This window comes from Patella vulgata, chromosome 9, assembly GCF_932274485.2.
Source record: "Patella vulgata chromosome 9, xgPatVulg1.2, whole genome shotgun sequence".
NCBI lineage: Eukaryota > Metazoa > Mollusca > Gastropoda > Patellidae > Patella > Patella vulgata.
The window spans coordinates 17,156,503-17,174,030 of NC_065887.2; the positions used below are offsets into that span (position 1 = coordinate 17,156,503).

Consider the following 17,528-nt stretch of genomic DNA (forward strand, 5'->3'; position numbering starts at 1 on the left):
AATATAGAAATATTAACAAGATTACGGTGTTAATTTATTACTCAACGAACATTAAAGACATTATACAAGAAACATCACTAATATCACGCTATCTATCGCGGACTTGACCCCTATACGCTCCCATACTTACCAATATGTGGATTTACATAGACGGAGAGAGGGAGAAAAATGGGGTTCAACGTCCATTCGACACAAACTAGGTCATTTCGGGAATAACATGGTTCAATTTTATTTCAATAATTCGCTTCCGCGTAGGGGTCTTTACAGTAGGACCCGGAGAAAACCCACGAGGTTGGACAAGCTACCCTACTCCTTGTCTCGAACAAATGGCGAATCGGAACCACGCCACTTTACTCAATAACAGACCTTATGATGCAATGCGCACGCGTGAACCATTCGACCACCCAACCCCATTTGGATTTAAATAGATGACGAATTTATTTATCAAAATAATGTGAATGTTGCAACGCAATAATATTGTCATAACGTTCATGGTTTGTAAGCAAATATAATCATATTAACTTATCTTGGATTTGCATCTTTTTTTACTTATTTTTCCACGAAGTCTTTGGTTGATATTTTTATTCTTTTTTGCGTTGAAGAGAAATGAAATGGGTTTAACCTTTTGTGTTATTTCTCAACCGTGCCTTGCTTGTTATTTTTTTTATCATTTTTTTAAGTTAACGTATTCTGTACGAACCGAGCAATTGAAGGCGGTCTTGCCGTGTGATATTAGGAACATTTTCAATTTAAAACTGCCAAGTGATCTTAATGTGCTACCAATAATAAGCACGCGGCATCGTTATTTCGTTCCATCCGAAAAACTAGATGCCTTTACCTTACCAGGCTCTTTGTGTAAATTTGGATACTCGATCACTTTCGTTTCTTCCATAAAAATATTTGATTTTTTGATCTTACACATTTTCTGAATATGAATTGAAAGCAATATTGTCCACTAGATCGTCTTTCGTAAAATACAACCCACCATATCAATATGTACAAGAGAAACTTTAATTATTATGTCAAAACCAACACAATTTCACCGAGGATTCCATTGCGAGAAAAATATTCGAATGCCTTATATGTATAGACAATATTTATATAGAATTCAGAGACATATTTAAGAATATAACTGGTATTCGTATGGGTACCAACCGTGAACCTTTTCTCGCTAATATATTTCGCAATAGAAAACGTCACTAAAAGAGTTTAATTTCACTCATAGGTATACAAACAATGCATAAATTAGCATATGAATTAGTTATCGGAATTACTATCAAAATAAATCATATCAGTATTTGGAAAACCCAAATGTTGAAATCAGCAGTTAAAATGCAGAACACCGGATAGATGTAAATATTTCCCCAATTGAATTCCGCATTCATAATATACAATACCTTACTAAGGTAGAGGTGCATTCGAGCTAACTCAGATTTTACTTATAGTGTACAATCTACCTTATATCACACACTCGTATCTACGCGGCCTGTTTAGGTAACTAGAAACTTTCAGCTAACTTCAAAGCATGTAAGTATTCCTTTTTACTTTCTTGCATATACATTTGCTTTAAAATGTTATTACATATGAAATAAGTATTTTGATCAATGCATTTTGTTTTTTCTTGTAAATGTTCGTAAACCATTTAGTAAGCGTGGAGTTAATCGAATTAAACGTTAATATTTTGAGACTGTCAAACTTTCATTTACATTTGAGGCGTTTCCGCCTACATTTATCTTGACCATTATATGACATTATATATTTGATATATTTGGAAATAAGAAATGCTGAATATTGAAGCATTCTATAAATTGGGCATGTCCAATAATGGTGTAAAACATTAAAGCGAAGTATGAAATGGCAAACAGGAAATAAATTCAAAGCAATAGCATCGTTTTAGGAGTTTCGTTTGTTTCATAATACCCCGAGACAAAGTATCAGTATTTCGATGCAACAAAAATACATGACTGATTTCAGCGATCACCAGAGTTCACATAATTTACAAGTTTTGTTAATAAGCATTTATCATCATGTGTCTACATTTGTCGGTATTTAATCATTGTGAAAAGACGAAAATAGATAAAATATCCAAGAATGGATGATTATCTCATAAGTCATCTTTCTTTCATTTCGTGAAAAAAAAATGCTCTTGGTCATTTTGTGTGAACATAACTGTGCTGCCAAAAAATTTCTTTTATATAACCTTATGTGTGTTTTTTAACATTTACTATAAGTTTAAATATTGGATTGTCTGAATTTGATTTATTCGGTAATATCCTATAGTCAAAAATCTACCATTAATCGACATTATATAAGGGATTTCGTTTAACTTAATAAGTGAGTTGAATCTGGCTCATGTGCATTGAATAAATGTATTATGTTTTTCAATCAATGTAGCAAATTTTTTCACAGCAAAATGATGTTAATATATGAATAGCAAACGTATCTAATAAATTTAGCCTTGGCAAGAAAAAAGTCGGATACCTTTTGATAGAGAATTTGTGTAACTTGATTCATAGGGTGAAGACGACTGCCAGATGTTTTAAAATCTGTAACTAGTATAGATTTCTTTGCAGTGGGGTAATATTATTATTAGGCATCTTTATATCTTTATTACTTCGCACGTTTATGTTTGAGAGACTTTTATTTGAAAGCCGATCGAGAGTCTAATAGTAGCCACGGTTATCTTTCATTTAAACTGGGTAATCCTCCCCATTAGGTTTTTTTTAACTATAATAAACTCAAGTTTCATTGGAAATAATAGTATATGATGTATTTTTCCCTAGTCTCATTTTATTGCTATGATTTTCCCTTATATGGTCACCGTTAGAAATAGTGTCATTTTATTTTGATCAGACACGTATCTGAAGTATACCTGAATCACATCTTCGATAATTCCTTTATGATAATGGGTGGGGTGGGTAAATTCGACAATGTGTGATTTTGGTTGTCTAAAATTTCGTTTGAAATTAATTTTTGTGGTAGATTAAAATGGTTAAAGATACTCTATAAAGTTTAGTTAGGGATTAAGGGTACAAATTAATTAGATAAGGGCTGAAAATCATCATTTCAACTTCATAACGGATTAGGTTACATCATATCCTATCTTAGCGCATTGAAGACAAAGAAGTTGAAGACTGCTAAAAATACATTTTTAAAGTTCATCTTTAGCAGGCGACAAAATGCTGCCAGCTGCAAGACTGAAATTCCATCTGCCAGATGTTAGCAAGGCTAACATAGTTAGAGTTATCTTTCCCTGGGTGTATTACATTACAGAATGTTATCTGTTTCACACATGGAATCCATTTACAAAAAGCATTGATTATGCATTCACGGCATCATAATTTCTGCATTTTTATCAAAGTATTTCTGATACACACCTAAGACCCAACGGGCTTATGGCATACACCATCGGTGGCTTCCACGGGCCTGTGATTCGTTAATTTTTACATTTTTATGACCCAAAGGGCTAATGCCATACACCATGTCCGTCGTTCATTTTTTCTTTTTTTTTTGATTTGTAAGTAAATGGTAGAAATCGTGATGTGTTGGTTTCTCACGTAACTTTTTAAGGGTGTATTCAAATTGAAAAATTGTTGACGCGATTAACCTAAATGCATATTATAATATCTTATATAACTTTATAATAATAACGAATTAACCCGTTTCGGTAGTTTATGTTCATATATTAAAGTGTTTTTTATAACATATTATTTTAATTCACAACTTATTTGGTTATTTAACGACTTTTAATATGACAACAATATTACTAATGGGTGTTATCGCTACATTAAGTGAATAAGGCTCATATAATATATCAATGCAAATCAGTGTATTTATGGAATGCAGATTTTAGTTACATGTATTATTACATAGAGTAAATGTATAATTAGCCACGTGATCCCCCATGATATGGAATGCAGATTTTAGTTACATGTATTATTACACAGAGTGAATGTATAATTAGAAAACAATAACTTATACACTAAATTAACAATGTATCTTGTCCTGGTGGTGCCTTGCGGAACTTGGACATGTTTAAGGGGACATTTATAAATTAGTTGACGAATTTTATTGAAATTTGTTATACCTAAAATCGCTCGAAAAAATCGTGCCATGTGCCGGTTCACGGCAATGACGATTCTACTCGTCGAACCATTCGCCCGACGGATCGCCCGTATCTAGCATGTTAGATATTTACGCAGGTGATCGATTCGCCCGTGTCTAGAGTATAGGCCTATTGTCAAGCGAACCATTTTCATAGGACAATCTCAAAATGGCTTCCTCCACTGTCGAAGCGTTGAGTCTGACAAAAGAAGAAGAATTGGTGATTCTTTGGTCAGAAAGGCCTTGCCTGTTTGACTTCCAGAGTTTTCGAAGCAAATAAATAGCAGCTACTACAGCAAGCTTACGTTTTAGGCGATTCGTCATTTTGTACACGTCACGTGATCGACGTAATTTACTCGTAGGCCATCCCTAAGTGTGCCCGCTCGTGATCGGCAGTAAAACATCGCTGGCGAATTTCAATCGCCGCGATCAGGCGAAAAAATTGGGTATATCCGGTTTTACTTATATGAGTCAGATACTATTCAATATGAGATCATACTACATACACGACCTTGATATATGTTTACCAGTCAACGTAGACTGAAATACTGAACTATCTTGTTCTCATGTTTCGGCTGATAATAAAAAGATGTGTCACAAAAATAGCAATTTGAACATTCCCTTAATACGCCTTAATAATAATATTTTTTTATTCAGTATGCAGATCATAAGATCTATAGATACAAATAACATTCAAACATGGTGATATTTCAAGCAATTATACAGAATGTAGTGTATAATAGATGGATAGTTTTAAATATGATAAATTGTTTAATAAATTGGTTTGGTTTTGGGATATAAATAGATTACAATAATATTGAACAATGATAAATTATCATTCTATTTACAATATACAGCTTGCTTATTATTTTAATGATATCTGATTCCCAAACACAGTCTATAGTTTCACTATTTACAATTAAATTGTTTAGTATGCATAGCTTTATTTAGATAATGAGATAACGAAACAAGTGTAATTTTATCAACACTATTACATAGTTGGTGAAATTTTGCTTTATTGTGTGTGTGTGGGGGGGGGGGCTAATATACTGATGAGGTATATAAATTGATCGTAAATGTTTATAATGGTAACACTTACATACGCCATATAGTGTGTTATAATGGAAATTTTGCCCGGACAGAGATGCGACGGCCTACTCTTATATCGAATTCCAACTGTCAAGGGATCTTTTACGTGTACACCAGAGCTCGGGTTTTCGTCCCATCCGAGCGACTAGACAGCTGTCCTTGTCAGGCCCTCCGCCCTGCACCACTGACAAGGAAAAACCACGCTGGAAAAATCCCGATGAACTTTCTCGGCCAAAACCGGGAGCGAACTGGCGACCTCTAGACTAGCGAGCCATCGGCTTACCCAATTAGGCACCGTGGCTCCTCCTATAAAGGATATAGAATTAAATGAAATAAAATGGTGTTTAACGTCCTACATTTCTGTACTATTCGGGTTAATCAAGACGGACATGAGCCATGCAGGGTGATAATATGATGAAAGTTTGGAGAGCAGCGACTCTTCACTAAACTCTTCACCACTATCAGGGGCAAAACACGCTGATACTCTCTTGGAGAACACTGCGATCGAACCATACACCTTGGTGAGTAGGTGTCATATTGAACAGTCACTGGATTGTTTGTATGGACCCGTACTATACTATTCAAAAAAAGTAGGGGATATTTGATTTTGGGGGCATAATACTAAAATATGCAAATGACTACGAAAAAAGTCACTATAGAACCTAACAGAAGAAACATTTCCAGTTACATGTGACTCCCAAACGCACCAATAGCTACCGCATGGAATGCAGGTGATGCTTGGGATCATCATGGGGGTCCAAACCAAGATTTGCACGACTCTGACTTTGAATGTTACAGTCATTGTGGCATTGAATTCCAGGGTGGAAACATCAGTTTAATTGTTTTAGTGACCAGAAAACAAATTTTGATATGCGTCGGCTTACCCAAAATGAAAGGTTACGTGCCCTTGGCATGCTACATATCGGCACAACACAGGCGGTTGTGGCGCGGACGATGAATGTTTCTCAGTCTGTCATAAGCAGGCTATGGTCCAGATACCGTGATACACAATCTGTACAGGACAGACCACGCTCAGGTCGACCAAGGGCGACAACTCAAGCCCAGGATCGATTTATCCGTACCTTGGCCTTGAGAAATCGTGTCATCACAGCAAATCAGATCAGCGCTCGTCTTCAAACAGACACTGGTGTGAGAGTGAGTGGCCAGACGATTCGGAATCGACTGCATAGGGGTCACCTTCGCGCCCGACGTCCTCGCGTGATCCCTTGTTTGAGAGATCATCACATTCAGGCAAGACGTCGTTGGTGTAGGGATCGTCAACACTGGGATAATCGACGCTGGAGCAATGTGATGTTTTCAGATGAGTCAAGGTTCACTGTTGATTTTTTGGACAGACGTAGGAGGGTGTGGCGTCGTCGAAACGAGCGCTTCCAAGACGTTAACGTCATCAGACATGATCGATTTGGGGGTGGTTCTGTTATGGTGTGGGGAGGCATCACTGTTGCTGGAAGAACGGCTTTACATGTTGTTGCAGGGCGTGTTACAGGCCAGTACTACCGGGACAACATCTTGGCAGTCCATGTTGTGCCGTTGCACGACGTCATGGCCACCGTTTCATCTTCCAGGATGACAACGCAAGATGTCACAGGGCCAGGATCGTTACAGGTTACCTCCAACAACAGAACATCACCACATTACCTTGGCCAGCACTGAGTCCCGACCTCTCCCCCATCGAGCATGTCTGGGACATGCTTGGACAGAGGTTACGTCAACGTCAACAACGTCCTGCCAATGTCCAAGAACTTGCTGCTGCGTTGCAACAGGAATGGGACAATCTGGACCAAAATGACCCTAGACGTCTCATTAGGAGTATGCCACGTCGGATCAATGCTTGTTTGGCAAACAGAGGAGGATTTACCTGTTACTGACTTGGTTGTGATGCTGTGGTAACTTTGCTGTTTGACCCCGGGTATCATTTTACCCTTATAATGGTCAGTCTGTGCCTTACTTAGTCTAACGATCATTTGGAATAAATCGATGAATGTGAACTTCATTTCATTTTGTCATTTGTTTCTTCGTCAGTTTCATTAGGTGACTTTAATAACACTTAAAAATCAAATATCCCCTACTTTTTTTGAATAGTATATATAATATCATATACTTGGGAATTGATCTTGATCTTGTTTAGGTTGAAAGACTCTAAAATCTCAAATTCTTAAAATATGACGTTAGATTTAATTTTCTAATAATTACAATGTAAACATGCCATTTTTTCTTAATTCTTATTTTATAGAAATATAAATCCCATATCTACGCTTTACAGCTTTAGGAGTAGGTGCTGTTTTACTTTGGACCCAATTCGGACTCAAACATAATTATTATGTAAAAGAGATATTTGAAAGGTTTTGAAAATAAGATAAAAATGGTGACCTCTAGAGAGCACAAGCTAAAAACGTGATATTTCGAACAGTCAGAAAGTTATGCCAATATATCAAATTGGATGAAAATTCGAACCGCTGGGTCATCCCCAACCTGGGTATTACATGGTTTTAAGGGTAGCAGCCATTTTGTCGCGCAGTTTCGGTCCGATTTTTTCGAACTTTGCACTCAACCGTAATTACGGTTTAACAATGATATATAAAAACTGTGAGCTCTAGAGTGACGGTCCTATATGAGCCAATATTGAAAGAAACCGACATCTTTCGGTTATAAACATATATTGTCAGTTTCATCAAAACCGTATAAAAATCGTGACCTCGAGAGTGTCCACAACCTTGGTATTTTTTATGCATTTATTTGTCAAGTTCAGTATCGCAGGAAACCGCCATCGACTGTGTTTGCATGGTGAGGGATTTAGAAAAGAAATAAAATTTCACTCCATTGCTGGGTAATTTTATTCTGACGATCTAGGTCCCACAGAGCTTCGGGGGCCTAGAGGGGCCCTGGACCCTTGCCCGGCCCCTGCACCCTCGCCTATAGTCCTAGAATGGTAGTTCATCCCCCGCCCCCATCCCCCAATAAAGAATTGCTTCCGCCAGCCCTGCAATTCACAATTCACAATGACGTTGAGGGTTACTTATTCTAGAGATGAATGAATATTATTAATACGCCTCTGCTTATTCTGAGAAAATAAAATTGACTTTTTCAATAATGTCAAGTTGACAATAACTGTAGTTAACTTACTGTTCCAAGAAACTAATAATATATTGAATTATAATGATATCAAAATGACAAGGTAAGGAGCTGTATAATGAATTGTTATTGTTATTATTATTGTAACAATGAGTATGAAATCAATAGTATAGTATGATATAACATGAATAAGTATTGTCCCGGTCTAAATAAAAGCTTATGTGCATCTAAATATAGGCTACCCATTGACATATTCTACAGCATTAACAAACTAGGTCTGTAATCGATTCAAGTGGACGTGGGTTCGATCTTGTAAGTGACTAGGAAAAGTTTGCGTGCCTAACTTCGTGGGTTTCCCTCCTCCAATAATCATAACATCAGTTGCATTCGGTAGACATGTATGTATTCAGTCAACACCGTCAAACTTATTACACCAATGATATGTACAGGTTGAAACAAAAGATCCAGTAAGGGGTCAAGATGGCACTGACTCGCCAAAGTGTACGGGTTCGATCCCGGTGTTGGATGAGAAAGTTTCAGCGTGTTTTTCCCTAATATTGGTGCAGGACGGGGCGCTTGGCAGGGAATAACGTCTAGTCGTTGGAGTGGTACGAAAAATTTAGTTCCCGTGTAATCATTATCGTGCACGTAAAATGACCCTTCATAGCTGCAGTGTAGTGAAGAGTAGGTGGAAACGCCACTGTCTGGGCAAACTTTCGTCATTGTTTAAGTCCGTAGTACAGAAAAGTAGGGCATTAAACACCATTTTATTTCGTTTAGTTACATTTATAAAGGGGACGTTTAAACTGAAGGGGTCACGGTGGCTAAGTTGGTAAGACGCTGGCTCGCTAGCCTGAAGGTCAGGTGTTCGATCCCTGCATTGACCGAGCAAGTTCATCCAGATTTTTCGGCGTGGTTCCCCCTTTTCAGAGGGCCTGACAAGGACAGCAGTCTAGTCGTTCGGATGGGACGATAAAGCAAGGTCCCGTGTACACATTGGCGTGCACGTGAAAGATCACTTGACAGTTGGAATTCGATATAAGAGTAGGCCGTAGTACCGCTGTCCGGGCAAACTTTCCCTCATAGCACAATGTATGGCGTATGCCCGTCTTTATTAGCCCAGTTCGGAGCATAACAGTAGGACGTTTAACCCCATTTCATTTCATTTCGTTTAAAGATACATTATGGGAGATCAGATAACGAGTTGGCGGTTCTCACTATAATAGTTTAAAACTAGATAATGTAAAGACAATTTGCTGAAAATTTCAGTCAAATTGATCCACTATGAACCGAGAAATAAGCGATCGAAAGTTACGCATAGCCTCGTTCATTATTACTAAAGTTAATTAATCGTTAAATCGAGAAGGAAAGTTATGCAGCAAATCGGTTCATAATCCAACTAATATCGCAGGCTAGCGTTGACATCGAGAGTAGATTATGGTCTGGATACGTTAATATGTCTAATTAATAGTTTATATAACATTTCAGGCCTAAACAAAGGCCTACAAAAGGCAGATTTAGCTCTTGTATAATGTATGTTTAAACTGATTACAGTTTTTGTGACACCTCTTTTATTATCAGCCGAACATGAGAACAAAATAAAACAAAATAGTTGTCTTTCAACCTAGCTGGACTCTTTTATTGGAAAACATATCAAGGTCGTGTATGTAGTATGATCTTATATTAAATAGTATCTGACTCATAGTAAAGCAGGATATATCCAACTTATGACTGTAAATAGATATAAAGATGTGTGCGGATTGAATTAAAGAGGCTAGAGACGGGGTTGGGGGGGGGGGGGGGGACAAACCAATGTGTTGTCGCAATATGTGTTATTTCCTAGAAATTAAACCACCTATTGTCGACTACAGTTTGTGACACTCTGTTTTATGATGGCACAATATAGTCCGGCGATGTCAGAGGCACCTAGAATATCTGACGAAGCCATTTAAGAAACGAAAGACAACTGACTGGTGCGAGGAAAAACGTTTATCTTACATTTAAATCATTCAAATAATCGGACCACGTTCCTATTTTTCAATTTGTCTTTCTGAAAAAAAAAACAACCCCAAGAAAAATACCTGTGTACTGACAGTTAAGAATTGTTTTGAAAACAAGGATCCTAAAAGCCAAGAAATAAATTAGGAACATGGATATTGTATATGTATATAATGTAAACGAGTATACTACCTCTCCACCACCAACCCACAAACCCACCCTTTGCTATAGGAACATGTTTAGATATTAGAAAGGGAATTAGAAAGAACATTATATCTTGAACTTATCACTCGTGCGTAGGAAGTTTCCATAACACTGGCTTTCTTAAATATTGTTAACAATAGAGAATAATATTACTGCACGCTGTCAATATAAAAATGTTATTATACATGTATATGTGCTGTCATTCAGAGTTCTTTGTTTATAATGCCAAATGTCAAGGTGATTTCAAAAGCTGTTGGCTGGCTATGTTTATATCACGGGAGAGGGCGTCGTCAATAAAGCCTACTAATAACTGGTGCTAATAGAAGCTATAACTGGTTAGGGACCGGGTTAGGTTCAGTGTTAGGGTAAAACAAATATCTGTGGTCGAAACGTCGCACATTCGTTTTGAGGGCATACAGTGTCGTGCTGAGGTATAGGGTGCAAATGTTGACGTCGCCCTGGTACCAAAACCAGAAACAAATAAAAAAAAAAACGGCACGCCACTGGGCGCAAGTTTCGCGCAACCGTTTCTTTCCTTTATCGAGAGCAACCAAAGTTAGGAAATGTTCAAAGTTGGGAGGTTCTTGATTTTGATATGCTAGTTTCCTATTGACGAACAAATTCCAGCACAGCAAGTTACAGATTAAAACAAATGCAAAGCTCTTCGACAACATTACACAAGCTTTATAAATATATGCACTATTTATCCGTCATTTGTGAAGCTGTAAATAAAATAGATTGCATATCAAATTTCATGATCCAAGGCTAGCTTTGTAATATAACCCACCCCGCAATAGATACCAATCGAGTCCCATTGAAAGTTAATTTTATCACAAGCTTTATAAATAATTATACTATGTTGTATCCGGCATTAGTGCAACTGGAAACAAAGAGGACTTCATATCAAATTTCATAATCCAAGGTTAGCCTTGTTTTTACTACATACCCCAAAAGATACCCATCGAGTCATAGGTATATATATAGAGTGGCGATTCTTTGACATTTCACTCATTGGGCCATCAAGATGTAAGAATGGTAGACATTGATAGATATTTAAAAATCCCCGCAAACGCGTAATACAATAACAGACTTAGGTTGAAAAGGGCGGTGGTTTATTCAGCTTTATAACGTTTCGGGTTAAACTGTTGTGCGGGGATTGTTAAATATCTATTTGTAAATAGGTTTGTAACCTATCTATCCAATTTCGAAACCTGGATGCTTGTAACAATTCAGCTCTGAAGTATCATTACCTTTTAATTGTTTTATACCGTGCCTACTGTTGCCTAATTTTCAATTGTATTCTGTCTCTTCAGGTTTACATTAATCCTTGGTGATTTGGCTAAAGGCGTGTCATCCAGTAGTGTAAGTGATTACGTGTCCGATCGTCTGAATCATGTATTGGCAGTGTCAGTATTCTGCATCTTTGCCATCATTGTGGGTTTAGAGCAGTACGTTGGTGATCCCATCCACTGTTGGTGTCCAGCAGAATTTACGGATTCCCACTGTAACTACACGGAGGCCTACTGTTGGGTGCAGGATACCTATTACATACCCCAGGATGAAGTGGTCCCCTGGGAGAAGGCGGAGAGATACGAAGAGGAGATTAAGTACTACCAATGGGTGCCTATAATTCTGCTCTTCCTTGCTGCTTGCTTCAAGATCCCCAACCTCATCTGGTGCATGCTCAATAGCGTCACGGGAGTCAACATCGAGAAGGCCATCAACGCAGCCGAAGATTCGATAATAGCGGTGAGCCAAGAAAGGAAGGACAAAATTGGATTTATCGCCAGCTATCTAGATCGTTGGCTTCTCCTGTCCAAAAAGACCAAATACGGCACAGTCTACAAATTATTTGAAACACTGTCCTCTTTCATGTGTTTTTGTTTTGGACCGAAAACCTGCAGCTATATCACCGGATTGTATATTTTCATCAAATTTGTTTATTTCGGTGTGTCAATCAGTTTGCTCTTTCTCCTCAATCACATGTTAGCCATGGATTACCTGTTTTATGGGTGGGAGGTCATCCATAACTTGTCCCAAGGAGAAGAACTTGCTGAATCACCCAGATTCCCCAGAATTACCATGTGCGACTTCCAAATCCGACAACTACAGAATATCCAGACCTACTCTGTTCAGTGTGTTCTCTCTGTCAATCTCTTCAACGAAAAGATTTTTATTTTTATATGGTTTTTGTTGGTAGCCTTATGCACTTGCAACGCGTTTTCTTGGTTCTGTGCGTTGAAAGATTTTGCTATTCCTCGGTCGCGAATGTCGTGGCTGAAAACGAAATTAAAAACATTGCAGACCAAACGTAGTAGCCAGACTCATCCACCAACACTCCAGGAAAAGTTTGCGCAACATCTGGGTTGTGATGGGGTGTTTGTGTTGAGAACAATCGAAGATAACACAAGTGAGATGGTGGTTTGTGAGTTGCTGAACGAATTACGGCGATTATTTTGCGACCGAGTGACAGTATGAGGACGACGCGTGTGTTACCCTAGCTGTGGATATTACCACGAAAGTTCGCCCTCGTGGTTTTTGTTGGTTTGGTGTTTCGGGATGTGTGTGCGTGTCATGTGATCCTTATCAATGCAGTAGGGTTTATATATTTTTAGTTTATTTGAAGGAATGTGAAATGTATACAAAGTGTGTTCATATCGTTTTATGTCTTACGCTTTCTTCTAGTTGAGATGTAATGAAAAATACTCGCCATCTGGACGTGTGTGTTGGATTGATTTTGAGATGTTTTGTGAGACTTAGGGCAGTGTTTTTATTGTAGTTTTGATTTCTTCTTCTTTTTGGGAATGTTATGCATTCGTTTATTCGTGTGGTGCGTATGGCATTGGTTCGCAAACCAGAAAGTCTTGGGTTCGACCCCGGTGTTCGTTAAGACAGTTCCTTAGGATTTCCCAGTCTGATAGCCGCCTGGACATTCGGATGTGACGAAACAAAAACAGATCCTTGTACAGTGGCAGCATGTGAAATATCCTCTGAAAATTAAAAATCGAAAAGGAGTAGGCCGTAGCGCCGCTGTGAGGGTAACATCTGAAACTCTATTATAAGACGGTATCCCCTTTTTTTTGTAATTCTAGTTTTTCTGTGATGCAAGACGCGGGGTCGGGTAATGAACAGCGTGTAGTCATTCGGGTAGTACGATGAACCGAAGTCTTGGAGGCTTGACCTACACGACTAATAATTTTTCCACTGCCCTGACCCCCCCCCCCCCCACCCACCCCGATATACCTATTTTCATTAGTCCGGATGGTGCGTTTAACCCCATTCCATTCCATTCATTCATTCATTCATTCATTCGGCAGAGATGATCAAAGGGAAATAACACTTTAATAGCTCAAAGGGATTCAGACCAGCAATTATCTTCCTCCTTGACTTCAATGTTAGCCCCTTGATTTATAACACTGTTTTGGCATTCCAATGATCTTAATAGTTATAATCACGAGGAGCAAAACATGTCACAATTATCTTATTCCAATATTGAAGGGCGGCTGCTCTCTCACAGGAATATATAGGCAGTGGTGTAGACGATGTCCATTATTTCCCGATTCTTCCGCCTCAAAATCATGAAATGGAAGAAAATATGATTTCAAATGTTCTATTTCGATCACAGACGAACGGCTTGGGATCAGGAGAAATAATTGCTAGTCTTGGGCCAAGTCTCCAAGAGATCGACATCTATTCATTATGGATGGCTAAACTATGTACTGAAACTTAAATGGAATGGGGTTTAACGTCCTACTTTTATACACCGATTTGGCTAATGAAGTCGGGCATACGCCATACAGTGTGCGATGCGGGTAAATGTTTTGTCCAGACAGTGGCGTTTCCGTCTTCTCCTCGTCGAATTTCAACTGCCAGGTTTATTTCTATCCTTACACACTGCTCCTTGCCAGGACCACCGTCCTGTACAACATAAAATTAGAATTGGTATAAACATAATTTATTGATTTATTAAATAGATAAACTGATTTAGTGTCAGTTGATAAATTGGCAAATATATCATATTTAAGTTGAAACACCAACGTTGAGCTTTGTCAATTCTATGGAGCGTATAGAAAACAATAGAGATAATTTTGTTATTAAGTCTAGAAGTGCTAGAACGATTCCTATATTTGTTTCATAGTGTTTGACAACATATTAAGCACAAGATATAGAAATAATTATGTTTTGATTTTCTTAGAAAATGTGCAACTATCGCTGTAAGTAATAATGTATTTTACTTTGTAATTAGTCAATTATATACCAGAGATTTATGCTGATCCTAACGCAAAGTCCTTTTAAATCTTCAATTTCTTTGATTCATTAAATTCCATTGTTTATAATCTAATTCAGAAAATTAAAATATACCCATATAAAGGTTAAAGACCTGTCTTTTGAACTAGAAATTATTCAAATTGATCAATTATTGTAACTTTATTTATGGCTATTTAAGGCTTATGTGTCTTGTACAGATAATGTAAAAATGATCCCGTACATCCGATCATTTTCATACATCTCATGATTTTGGTACATCCCATGATTTTCGTACATCTCATGATTTTCGTACATCCCATGATTTTTGTACATCCCATTCCATTTTTTTCATGGATTTTTTTAAGACCCGGATTTATTTAATTACATAATAACAACTATTGGGTTTTACATTAAAATAGTGTAAGAGACACTCGACACAAACTAGGTTATTTCGGGACTAACATATGATTCAATTTTATTTCAATAATTCGCTTGCGCGTAGGGGTATTTAGCAGTGAGAGGAAACCATATCATCCGGAGAAAACCCACGAGTTTGGACAGGCGACCCTACTCCTTGTAACGTACAAGAGGGAATTTGAAACCCCGCCACTTGACTCAATGACAGACCTTCTGATTCAACGCGCACCATTAACCATTCTCCTCACTCATAACGGACTGTACGGCGCGTGCCATGTCTTCATTATTAATGATGGAGCAAAAAAGTAGGACATTAAAAGCCATTTCAATTAATTTCATCTGCCTTCTATCTTTGACAAAGTAAAGCAGAAATGAAACTCACAAAATATGTTGATATTATCATAAAATATGTGCTTGTTATAATTTCTTTTATATTTATTAATTGAAATATTTCTATTATATATTTACTTAATATTATAGAAAATTTATCCAATTTTCTTTATTTTTACCGCATTTATTTTACTCAATTTGAAAAGAAAATAATTGTATGAAACGTGATACCATTTTCATTTCAATTTAAAGATACATTATGTAAGATTTAGATAAAGAGCTAGCCATTCTTGCTATAATAGTTCGAAAATAAATAATGTTAAATGCATAATTTGAAAATTTCATTCAAATTACTCTATTGCGAGCAAAGATATTAGCCTTTGAAGGTTTGACAAGACGTGTGCAATAATCTCAACCACCGTACTGGTTGTTCGAAGCTAAGTATCGCTCCTCCGAACTGTTCTAATCTATATACTATCGGAGAAATCCGATGCCACCGAGAGTTGATTATGGCCTGGATAAATTAATTAATGTCTAATTAATAATTTAGAAACATTTCAGGCCTAAAGAAAGGCCTGCAATAGACAGTTTTAGCTCTTGCATAATGTATGTTTAAGACATGAAAGGAAATGCCAATTGTATGTAATTAGTTTTAAGTTCTTGGCATTGATAGGAGGGACTTTCGCTATAACAGCGACCTAATCGAATAACTCATTTCTGATTTGAAATACAAAAGTACGAGATTTTAGTTATGACCACTTCACAAATAAATGTTGAAATGGTATCAGTTGCTCTACTTAGTGTACGATAGACATTATTACTGATAGCTAATAATAGTTTGTAGTTTATTTTTTCAAAATTGTACATATTTGAGTACTTTCATTCCGTATTATTCATTCTGGGGGAGTGTATTTTCCGGTGGGTTTGGTTGGTCGGAAATTTCCCATACGCCGAGTTGGACACCTCAACCAGCCTAACTTCCCCAACCGACATGACCTCCCCAACCTGCCGGAAAATAGACAATACCCTTCTATCTTAAGTGCTATTTTTCTACCAAAATCCTTACTTTAAATAATATATTCCTTTTTATTAATTTATATTTTGTAAATCAAATTAAAAAAGTAATTTTATCTAAATAAATGTTCTGTCTTTATTTTATTTTTCAGGCGACTAATAAGTTTCAAGTTAACATATTTTTGGATATTTGGTGGATAACGTTATCTAAGTCTGTTGCATTTCAGAAATCTACAAATCTTGTTGTTCCAAAATTGTCCCTTTCAAAACCGAGAAGACAGATGGTGGCGTATAAATCCAGAATTTTCAGAGTTTAATTTTAAAACCTTGAACGCCTATGACATTTAAATAATTGGGAGAAATTGTGGTCTTCATCCAAACTTATATTTTGGGTTATCCCCCTTTATACATCAACTGTACGCGGATCGGCTGGCGGATCATACAACTATGTAAATAATACGGGCCTCGCTTGAAATATGGAGTTTAAAACGATTCACGATCAAAAGTAATTTTTATTAAAAAACAGTTTTGTCCAATAATTATTTAAATTATGGTTATTGTAAGTCTAGTTTGTCTTGATTATACTATTTCCCCATGAATGTATTCTAAGATGTGCATAATCACATTTTAACAACACGTGTACATGCTTGACTTTTGGAGTAACGTGGATGTGAACGATCTGATTTCTTGTGTCTTTAAATAAGTGTTACATCTGGAATCAATTGTCAGTGGTGCAACACGTAATAGAATTCCTGTCCGTGTTCGTTGGCCTGTTTTGTTGTTGGTTTTTTTTTTTTTTTTTTTTTTTTTTCATTTCATTTAATTTAGAAGTCGGTTAAAATTGCACTGGACATGTAGGCTACCGCTTTTAATACTTACCCATATTCAATAGCACGCTTAGTGCAGAAAATAAGACGCTTAACCCTGTATCATTTAATACTTTTATTAACTTCTCACAAATTATAAAATAAACTTTCGTGTTATAGTATAATGCTTCAATTAAACATAACATATAAGTTATCTTGTTATAT

At 37.0% G+C, this 17,528-nt stretch overlaps 1 protein-coding gene across 1 annotated transcript; it reads left to right on the forward strand.

Moving 5' to 3' along the window:
• Positions 1-1,423: 1,423 nt before the first annotated feature.
• On the forward strand, positions 1,424-16,957 carry LOC126832037 (innexin unc-9). The gene is made up of 2 exons (XM_050562733.2): positions 1,424-1,527; positions 11,802-16,957. Coding segments are annotated over exons 1-2 (1,167 nt in total). The 5' UTR covers positions 1,424-1,525; the 3' UTR covers positions 12,967-16,957.
• Positions 16,958-17,528: the final 571 nt, after the last annotated feature.